Source organism: Centruroides sculpturatus, unplaced genomic scaffold (genome assembly GCF_000671375.1).
Source record: "Centruroides sculpturatus isolate CEXI.00-Female unplaced genomic scaffold, Cexi_2.0 scaffold271, whole genome shotgun sequence".
In the NCBI taxonomy this organism is placed as follows: Eukaryota; Metazoa; Arthropoda; class Arachnida; order Scorpiones; family Buthidae; genus Centruroides; species Centruroides sculpturatus.
In genome coordinates, this window is record NW_019384474.1 from 655620 (window position 1) to 667797 (window position 12178).

Below are 12178 nucleotides of genomic sequence, written 5' to 3' on the forward strand. Positions count from 1 at the left end.
AAGTTAGCTTCTTGTTCTTAATTTGTTTTTTAAAATATTCTGTCTACTTGGGCCTTTTCTTTTAATCATGACTTATTACAAGAGTAATAAGTCAAATTGACAGATAACTCACATTGTTACATATCTCACACCTGCTTTTAAATTGACTTTAAAACACAGATAATCTGTAGGTTACCTACACAAAATTACAGCATTTAAACTCCATAAAAATTTTTTAAAATTAAATTAAGTTAAAAAGTAAAATTTTATTTTCAGTTAAAACTAACATAAATTAGAATAAACTAACATAATGACATAATGGAAACTTTATACAAATTGTAAACCAGAGTAATAGTAATGCAAGTGGATCTGTTATAAAACAATTAAGAGAAAAAGTCTAAAAAAAAACTGATACATTGTGCAATGTCAATGTTTAAAAGTTTACAAATTTTTTTTCGTTTAATAAAATTCATTTATTGTATAATCTTAGGTCATTTAAATCCTTAACATATGTTTAGCATTATAATTAGAATTACAAATAAACATTGAAACTTTATAAATTAGTTTTTAAGACTTAATTTAAAAACTAATTACAGATCCAGTTAATGTAATTAATTCCACTCCTAAAAAAATGAAGCAAAACAACAATGTTGCGTGTGTTCTTGAGCATAGAGAGAAAGGATTACATTCGAAATTCAAGAATGACAACTTGAGATTACGGGAATTGGCTGAAGATAAGGTGGCAACATATCGTATGGAGGAAACAGTAAGTTTTGAAATATAATGTTTTAAGAAATTAATTTGAGATTAGTACAATTGTTTTTCATAATTTATTAATGATATTAATAAAATGAAGACTATTTACATTAGCAAATATCATAATACTTTTTCAACAATAACACACCAATTTCCTTGATCATAATAACTCTCTGACTACTATTTACATTAGCAAATATCATAATACTTTTTCAACAATAACACACCAATTTCCTTGATCATAATAACTCTCTATTATTTTAACATTAGCAATGCTCAATAATAGTGTTTCTAATTCTCCCTTCACAAACACGTGATAATATCGATGGTAGACTGTGGCTGAACTGCTGTTTTTATTTTCATCTACTTTATTCCATGGTACAAATATGTCCTGCTGTAGAAATTGAGTTTTATTAATATGAACAGGTAATTTAGTACCCATAAATTCTATCTGATGTCTTTCACGATCTGTTTCACTTATTTTTGCATCCTTGGATGCTTTCAAATAATTAGAAGATCCTTTCTCACTTTTTTGTTCCATTGCCCAAACATAAATCAATGCTCTGCCATTTACTTTTAATATTCTCACCAATTCTTCTATGGCTTTCTTACGTCTAGTCTGTAATGAAAAATATTTTAATGAGAATAATTATTAATGAAAATAAAATATAATCAGAATTACAAACCTCTGTAGCCATATGATGCAAAACTGCAATGGAAATGCATGCATCAGCTATTCCTGACCGAAGAGGCAATTTTAAATTATCGGCGACGAAAACTTCTAATCCATTGCTTCTACAGATTTCAATCAGTTTATGACTGAAGTCACAGCCAATCTGAAAACATATTCTCTTTATCTTGACAAATTTTCTATTTTTATCAACTTGTTTTGAAATTTTAAGCCATATAATTACATATTTTATTTTGTCTTCTCATTGCAATAATAAATTACTTATAAAAATAATTAATAATAATAATAATGGCAATTGATTAGAAAATGTAAAACATAACAACCTAAACTTCTAACATATGTTTCCAACTAATTAATTCAATATAATTTTATAAAATCATGGATCATACTCCTGTAATAATATATATTTTATTTTATATGCTTACTTTAATATATACCCTGTATATATTATTTATGTACTATGGTTTTATCCCCAATCACTTTGCTTGCTTGCCAAAGCTTCCCAAGGTGAGTAGATTTTTACTACTTTTATATTTATATGCTTTTTTTATACATATGTTATAGCTAATGTAACATAAGTATGCTATGCATATGCTACCATAAAGTTCATGAATCAGATAAAGCTAGGATTATCTAGCTAATGACTTTATCCAAGTCTTCTGGTTAAAGTAGGGGGTACCCAAACTTTTTATCTCATCAACCCCTTTATATTTGCCTTCTTATCGACCCCCAGATTATGTATTTAACAAAAATATTAAATCATTTTTGCATTTCTGATGTTAAGTGATAAGGAGACCTGCATAACAACCCAACAAAACAATTTATAGTTCCCATTTCTTATAACATCCACCCAATAACATTAACAGAAAAAGGAGATATTTTCCATTGATTTATAATCTTAAAAAATAATAGCAAAATTATGGATAGATGGAAATTTGCATATAGTTCTTAAACTGTACGTGTCATAATATGTAAAACACACAATTATCCTTGAAAACATAACATAAGTTATAATGGATGAAAAACCTCTTACTGTCATTTTGCGACTACTACTGAATGCCTTCAAAATATGTTAACATACCTTTTTATTAAAATAATTGATATTAGTGGGATGGATGTGTCTGAAGTGAAGCAGCAAGATTATTGATATTCGGTTGGAAATTGCAAGTCACCATGGTTTTCCAAGTTCAATCTGTTCGTCTGTTTTGTCAAAATTGCGTTCGCATGGCTAAAAACAGCTTCAATCATGTATGAAGTTCGGAATGCAAGTAAGAAAGGTTCGGCTTCTGCTCTGAGCTTAAGATATTTAGTGGCAATATTGTTATTGCTCCAAAATTCACTGAGGTTTTTATTTTTAAACAATGCTTTAGTTTCGAGATCTACACATATTTCACTCAATTTATCTTCTAAGCCAGGTTCACTACCTTCATTATCTATTTTTACATCAAATGGATTAGCAAACTATTCGGGAACATGCATATTCTCCAAGTCTTCGAAATGTGCTTTAAAGTCTTCTCTTAATTTATCAATATGTTTAATATATATCTCCAAATTATGGTAGGAAATTTTTTCATTTTCTTTCTTTCTTTCGTCTCCTCCCTGGTTCATATGGAGATTATATTTTCATTTTCTTTTAGTACTCGCAAGTTTGAAAAATATTTAAACTGGATTGTGCCAGTGAAGATTTAAATAGCTCCATTTTTACTTGAAAGGCCATTATGATTGTTCGAGCTTGAACGATTGTAACGTTTTCTTCCTTGCAAACGCTTCTGTACTATATTAATGATTTTCGATATATTACAATATTTTCTCTGTAAAGGACAAAATATCTACATTTAGATATAAAATACTTAGCGTGACAACCCTACTAGAGTGTAACAGTGCAACGTAAGTCTGTGTATAATGAACTTCCAGCATTCATAATATGTTTGTAACACTAGTACAGTTGCCAGATGCGTGAAAACAGAGTAACACATGCTTAAAGCAGCATAGGCTAAGGCAAAACTCAAGTTATAACTAGGGTAGTCAGTAATGTTGATCATATCCGTATTTCTCGTTTTTATTGGAATATTCTATTTTTTTCCTAGACAGTTTAATTTATCCTTTTTGTTATTAATCGACCCCTGGAGAACTCTTATCGACCACTTTGGGGACCCCTAGGTTAAAGCAAGAAACAATCTATTTATCCAAGTCACAAGTACATAAAGCCAACATTATTCAAAAATGGATGGATGAAGCAAAATCAAAACTTAAAATTTGGGCTTTATTCCCACTCCATTTTGGATAAAATGAAAAAATTTAGGGTTTAACTTCAGCCAGATAATCTGCAGACAGATTATCAGACAGATAATCTGATAATCTGTCAAGTCACTGTCTTTCCAATGCAGTGACTTGGATAAAGTTAGCTTTATCTGATTCATGAACTTTAGCCATAACATATATGCATACGCACTTAGTTAATTCTAAAATATTAAGTTACAAAAAACAATTTATAAATATAGCATGGAAAAGTTTATATAATTACTACAAGCTTTGTCCTGGATTATTTTTAGCAGTCTGAACCATAAATTTTGCATTGATTCATGTCATTTTGCTTCTCAATTTCAATTTAAGTAATAATTCTTTATAAATATTGATTAAATAACTAACTAATAAAAAATTAAATAAAGAATAATCAATGGTCAGACAAAAGAAAATGTTATGATTTAAAATACTGAAGAACAAATTTTTTATTTTAAATATGCAGATGGCACTTAAATTAATTGACGCTTCAATGCAGTTTGCTTTTATGAAATAATAAGGGTTGAATTTTCACACATCATAATGTCTAAAATATTTAGCTTTTAGACATTTTAGATTTTTCTGGCAACATATCTTCTTTACACTGTACTAATTTGTTTTTCTATAAGAAATCTACATTACTCAATATTTCATGTCTGTAGTGAATGAAGTCAATGCAGCTTTTGCTTTTCCAGCTGTTATGTATACATAACAAGCTGTCAAATCTGACACACTGAGAGTTTTGGAAATCTCCACATTTTGAGACCCCTGAACCCAAAAAAGTAAAAAAACTAGAAAAAATTTTCATAGATGTGTGTTGGTATGTATTTTGTTTAATATCTCAGGATGGGATAATGATGAAATTTTGCATGGTAACTTGGATATAAGTGGTATTGATGCTATTCAATTTCTATGGATATGTCATATAAAGGAGTGTCATATGTCATACTTCAAAAGCAATGGGACATAATGAAGATGTTATTTGTTATTAGCATTTACAATTTTTTTATAAAACTCATCACTACCCTCAAAATTTAGCCTTTTGCCATTTTATAATAATTAATAATATAAAAACTTTTTATAACCAAATCTCATAACAAAATGGCACCACATACAATTTTATTCATTATAATTAAAAATATANTATTTCCATCATTTCTAAGAAAACTACTACTCAAATATATATCCTATCATAAAAATGTCCGCAGCTTGCCATCTTTTATTGGAGATGAGTTAAATTTTAGCCTTTTGCCATTTTATAATAATTAATAATATAAAAACTTTTTATAACCAAATCTCATAACAAAATGGCACCACATACAATTTTATTCATTATAATTAAAAATATACTGTAAAAGTTATTTTTTTATCAGTCAGGAAAGTTATGCAACTCATGGCTGGAGTTTTTAATATTAGATTCATAGAATTTACTACAACTTTTGTTTTAAATGTTAAAATAAATTAACACAAAAAATTTGTTATACATGCATTATTATTTCTATGCTTTTTTGTATACACAATATATTTTCTTTTCAAAGCTGCTACATCATAATGTAATCTTTTCAAATCATTTTTGAGAAAAGTCCAAAGTTCAGTTAAACTTAACATATAACTGAAATGATAGCAGGATGAACAGACTTAAAAGCATTTGCTCATACAGATTATGTCAATAACTTTACTAACTAACAACTGAAAGTTTCTGTTGTCATTAATTATAAGACTACTACATCTACATCTACTATAAGACACATTATAATTTCAGAGATATTAAAATATAAAAAAATATTTCTTAGAATTGAAGAAAATTCAAATAATAGAAAAGGAAAGATCAATGCAAAAAATTATATATTTTTTAACCTAACTTTTTTTAAAATGATAAGTAATTATCTCATTAATTGATGTCATATTCAAATAAAGATAATTTTTTTGAGATTTTATGAAAAACAAAATTTGATACATGATATAAAAAATATATGTAATCCTATATTGCACAATTATCCATTATATAGTTACAGTTTCCAATAGTTTTCGTATGTACAATCAAATAGTCAATTCTGTATATGTGCATTGAGTGAGTAATACCAGTTGTTTTCAACCTTTAGTGGTGCATAATTATTGGCAAGCTAGTGTTACATCAAAGATGTCTATACGTTTAGATGAAATGCAATGTTGAAGATTTCCAGTTTTTTATATAAACTGTATACAAATAATATTAAAAAATATACATTTAACAATAATTTTTTTGAAATTTTGTAGCACACTACTTGAGATCCATTGGGTTATACCAGGGGTGGCCAACAGTTTTTGTCCCCGGGCCAGATTGGAAAGAAAACTTTTTCCACGGGCCGAACCAGAGAGTGCCTAGGAAGACTTTGAGGTGGTGCGAGATCTCATTGTGGTGTCACCCCGTAAAGACTAAATTGTACATAGAGATTACAGATACATTTTTCACATTATTATGCTTTATCAACATTCTACGCTGTACTTACGAGATTTGTAATGGAGGGTTAATTATAATTTTCTTTAAAAGTATATTCATACAATTGAAGAATATTTTCTACCAGATCCACCACACATTTTATTTCACCAAGTAAGTTTTTATAATTTTATTTTTAATTTTAGCATATATCGTGGCTAACGATTCGGAATGTAATTGCGATATTGAAAATTTATTTTAAAAAAGTTTTGGCTCGAGATCATATAATGAAAAAGAAAACATTATTAAAAGAGAAGGGCCAATGCCTAAGTTAAATATAAACACTTTAATAAAAAATTTGTTCCACATTTTCACGACAAAATGGCTTTGTAAATGCNTTAATTATCTTTAAATTAATGATTAGATTTTTAATATATAATTAAAACATATAATAGAATTATAATTAATAATATGTAATATATAATTATATATTAAAAATATAATCAAACATAATATATTAAACCATTGTAATATTGAAATTACAAACCCATGACTCCATAAATATCTGCTTTCTTTTGACATAATTAAGACACTATATCTTGGTAACAATATTGGAACATGACAGCCATTGGGATGATGAAATTCCATGACTATCTTAAAACAAATGGACAATGGATTATTATTATTATGAAATGAAGTAATTTTTAAGATATAAATTGTAGTTAACTAATATACAGGATACAAAGTTTTTACATTTAATATATTATTACTATTCTTGTTAAACGTAATATTTTTATCTGCAAAAAATAATCTTGATATTATAAATTTATCTAATTAAACGATATTTTTAATCTTAAACAATATTTATTATAACTATTGAATTAGCTTTTTTACTCTATCTTGTGGAGGGTAAATCAAAAATAATAATTTTACACTATCCACAATACATAGAGATTCTTTAATTAAAAGTAAAATTTTTGCTTCTTAGCAAGAAAAGCTTCTTCAATTAAAGTTTGAAAATAAACAAATTTTTTATTATTAACATTTATTTTCTTTCACAAAATGTTGGGGAGAATTATACTTGTGGCAGATAACTATAACATGATTCCTTGTTTACATTCAGGAGTTGTGCTGCATAGTGCCAAAATTGCCACTTGGGAATAGTTTTATTAAAATGGTGATACAAGTATAATACTGGTGATAAAACCCTTAGTCCACTTATTTTGACATTCTGGATGAAATTAAATCATAAAGCATGCTTCAGCTAAAGCAAAAAATTTGGATATGACAAAAGCTGTGAAATACAGTTTAAGCATTGTGATCAAATGTGTTATTCAGAATTATTCATTAAAAAATTATTCCTATTTCTAAGTGACAACTTAACATGTTAATTTTCCTTTCCAGATTCCAAACTGATAAGGCTACCAGCACTGCATTAATTAGTAATGCAATACTAATTGCATTAATTACTAACACTAATCCTATTGCAGTAATACTAATTGCATTAATTAGTAATGCAATTAGTAGTGACAATAAATAATTTGAAATCGTGAAAAAGATTAAAAACTGGCAAAATAATTGGCAATTTTTAAAAATTTTCCTGACTGACCCCTGTATATACATCAGAATTATAACAATAAATTATATATCGTAATACCTGAGATCCCAAGTTAAATACAACAATACAATCTTCAAAAGCAGAATGAGTATCAATATGGACTGGTATACCTAATTTAAAATAATTTTAAGAATAAATTCATATGTTTTAATATCAAAGCTTTTAAATGTTTTATAAAAATGTTATAAAGAATAAAACCAAAAATTGTATTTTATTTTAAAGAGTAAAAGGTTACATTTAAGTAAATAAAATGAAAACTATGATAATTAATTAATGCACCGAATTAAACATGTGATCAAAGAAAATAGGAAATAAATACATGTTAAGAATGAGGTTCATTTAAATTTCTAAAAACTGAACATTTAAAAAATTTGTTATATATACAGTGTAAAGAAGATCTGAATTGAAATTTCTTGTTTTATAAAAAGTAAATATAGTTATATAAATTTGTTTAAAAGCTTAAGGTAAATATTTCAATTAGTAATATATATATTAAATTTCAGTAAAATTTCATAATAATAAGTGCATCCATAAACAATGAAAATATACATTTTCAATTAGAAAATAATTCTCATTTTCTGTATTTCTATCCAGTGTTTTATTTTAAATTTTAATATAAATTTTATTAAAATTTACCTTGTCCGGGTAGATAATAATTTACAGTTAATTGATCTGGCATTGTATTTATGTACTTCTCTTCAATTAGCTTTGCTAGATATGGATGACAAATTTCAGGAATCTTCTCATCTAGAGGATCATTTTTGTCAATGTTGTTAATTCCATATTTGAATTCATATCCAAAATGCTTTACTCTTCTATGTTTCAATTGTTGAGAATCTAAAAATTTTTTAGATAGAACATTTCTGATATAAATTTAAATTTCTTAATAAAAATTATTTAACAGAATTTTACATATTTTGAAAAAATTAAATTTAATAATAAAAATTATGTAGAGTAAAAACTAATATAGTATTTCCATCATTTCTAAGAAAACTACTACTCAAATATATATCCTATCATAAAAATGTCCGCAGCTTGCCATCTTTTATTGGAGATGAGTTAAATAAGCCTGTTTTCCAAAGTACAGAATTATTAAAAATTTTCATAATTAAGAAGATAACTAATAAAAATTGTTTCAAAAAGAAAATCTTAGACCTAGTCTCTTATTAGAGTCTCTTTAAAATATGCTGCTTTGCAAATTAAAAGAAATTTCATAATTTTTCTGGATTTCTGAAAAGTGGTTAATTCAATTTTATGAAATGCATTTCTACTATAATATTTATCGTTTCTAAATGCAAATGATTCATCCACACAAGTGTAGTTAACTACCTTGTGATGATTATAAATAAAACATGTTTTTGGCCTAATATATAAAATAATTCACATGACTGTGTTACAGGAAAAAATTGCTTTAAAAAAGGTTTGGAAAAAGAGAGGTGCAAAGCTATGATATCCAGCATGCTAACTAGTGATTCATATCTTACACATTCAACTACACATACCTGAAATTTGATTTTTACAAACTTAGTACTAATCAAAACAAAAAACTTTCAACATTGATATCTTGCAATTGTGCATTGACAAGTTACTTCACTGTTTATTAGACAAATAAGTGTACTATAACATATTAAAATATCAAACAATTCAAGGAGAGCAAGGGTTGATGGTCCTCTTGTTAATAGTAGTTTTTTTTTTATAATATTTTTATCTCTGGTATAAAATAGCAGTTATAAAAGATTATACAAGATAATGAGTCTTTTTTTTTTATTAAAAAATGTTATATATAATTAAAATTAAATTAAATGGAAAATTTCGAACAGCCACATCTTTATCATTTCAAACATATATAAAGATAAGCTATACTGATGATTAAAGGCAATTTAATAAGAACCTCTATTCTCTAATAGCCCTCTTTAATCATTTTTAGAAAATATGTTCTGAGCATTTTTAAAAATATTCAATCATAATTTTTGTATCAAAGGACTTTTACTTTCTCTAATAACTCTTAATTATAATTCTAATAACTTCTATTATATAATATACTACAGCTATAATGAGTTATTAAATGTTATACAGTAGACCTCCCTATAACAATGTTGATAATTCCGTGTTATATGAATTCCATGTTGTACAAGTCACTTAGATTTTACAAATACATGAGCCGTTCACAGCCTGGCACATGTATTTGTAAAATCTAAGCAACTCGCACAACATGGAATTCATATAACATGGAATTATCAACAGTGTTATAGGGGGTCTACTGTATTACATTCTTGGTCATTCATGCATTTCATAATCAACTTCAACATCAAACCATGCATTTCAATCAATGTGTATTGAAATATTAGATGGTGTATGTATGTATGTATATAAGATCTTTTTAAACATTTGGTATATATTATACCTCTCACTAAATACATGTCAAAGACTTAAAAGACAAAGCATGTGTAATCCTGAATATTTACATGTACCATACACTAAATATATATTACATTTCATTATAATTTCTAACCATAATTTATGAAAATTTAATTGTATACATTTCTTTTTATAATGTCAGATATATTTTTAAACTTACCTGAATCATCCCATTTGATACACTGAAGTATTTTTTCTTCTTGTTGCTCAGTAAAAAAATCTTTAATAAGAATTAATCCAGGAGGAAAATTCTCATTCTTAAAAAGCTTCTGGTTGCTTGGAACTAAAATATTTTTTAAAAATAAATAAATAAACTTTCAAACCTAGATAAATGCATAAACAAGTAAAATGGCAAAACTGTATTTGGGACAAGACTATGTCTCGGAGATGGAATCACTTTGATACTCAAGGCAGGTCATCATTCTCATTCTCTTATCTTCTCTGACATCGCTGCTTTTGGGTGCAATCATTCAAACTTTGCCAGCCCAACCACAAGATCGTCCACAATGCATCTTCGATGAAATTAACCTATCTAATTTCAAAATTTCGTGTCGGCCCAGGTTGAATTTTTGTCGATGCATAAGAAAAGTTCCCGTTTTTGAAAAACTAATCGTGGCTATTGTATCACCCGAAATTATTTTTTTATTTTGCACAAACAATGTACAGTTTAACCCGATTATAATGTCATCAAATGTAACGACAACTCTAATATAACGTCAAATTTTTATCGGTCCTACGATTTTACTATACTAGATAATGTTAAAAAACCTACTTGTAATGACATAAAACCCTGTTTTAATGTCATATTTGAAGCACTCTCAAATTTACAAAATTAGATTACAGATTTTATTTAACATAGAAGAAACTACGTGTTCAGTCCTAAGGTCAGAGTTCACTTCTTAGAATGACCGTGGGTTGTACTCTCCCCTGCCTGACTTTCAGTGGGGTGAGGTGGCTGTTTTGCCTGTTTGTAGAAGAGGGTTGCCATTTTGTATTTTATTTTGGCTCGATTCTCAGTCCCTTGACTACCTACAAGTCTGGATTTTTTATGCACATATGATTTGGGCACCTAATACTCTGTGCCAAATATAAACTCTCAACATGTACTCCTTCATACCTCTATGCTGGTAAGAATGGGTGGCAGTACGATTTTATAAACAAGACATAGTCTTGTCAATAATGCAAAACAATTAAATATGACTATTAAAAATTTTCATATAAATTAATTAATAAATACAAGTACCATACATATACAATTTATGAAATACAAATTCTTACAATAATTTTTTATAACTAACAAAATCAACTTTAGCTTTCTCTGAAATAAACAGTTTATGTAATTTATTCAAAGTTTATTTGATATATATTATTGAATGATAATCAATTAAGTTATATTTATTTATATTTAATGCAATATTATTTTTGAATATGTTTGAATGTTTAGTTTTGTTCTATTTTAACAGATCATCTGTAATGAAATTTTTTGTTTGCATGTAACTAAGAAGAAAACAAAAAGCCTGATGATGCTACATTTGAATTCATTTATTTTTTAAGAATGTGATTTCAATTTAAAAGTAATTAAAATAGTGTATAAAAGTAAAGCAATACAGTATATAAATTTTTTCCAATAATTATATTTTTTTCCTTATATTTCTAGGGATTAAATGAATTAATTATTATTTAAACATAATTAATGTGTGATTCTGAAATAACAGAATCTTATAACAATGCTCAAACTTATATTGTAAGGTTAAGTATTATCTAATGTTTAAAAGCTCTGTTTCTTCTAATCAATCTAATGATCTGAAGAAGCAATGGGTTTCAGAAACATTAATAGGTAGATAATATGCGACTCCTACAATATAAGCTTGAGCATTTTAACTTTGTTGAAATTAAGGAATTAAAAAAAAACAAGTTCAAGATAACATTTGAATTTATAAATAAAATCTTATTATATATGTCTTATAAAACAACTTGTTATAAGACCATGCAAAGTCAAAAAACAAAAAAAAAAAAAATT

General features: G+C 26.7%; 1 protein-coding gene across 1 annotated transcript; it reads right to left on the bottom strand.

Moving 5' to 3' along the window:
* Positions 1-918: 918 nt before the first annotated feature.
* Positions 919-10628, bottom strand: LOC111621256 (alkylated DNA repair protein alkB homolog 8-like). Its single transcript, XM_023363337.1, has 7 exons — positions 10556-10628; positions 10319-10441; positions 8377-8577; positions 7780-7850; positions 6666-6776; positions 1422-1571; positions 919-1354 (listed from the first exon to the last, which is right to left on the bottom strand). Exons 1-7 carry the CDS (start codon positions 10626-10628, stop codon positions 935-937), a joined length of 1149 nt encoding a protein of 382 aa, XP_023219105.1. The 3' UTR covers positions 919-934.
* Between the last annotated feature and the right edge of the window lie 1550 nt (positions 10629-12178).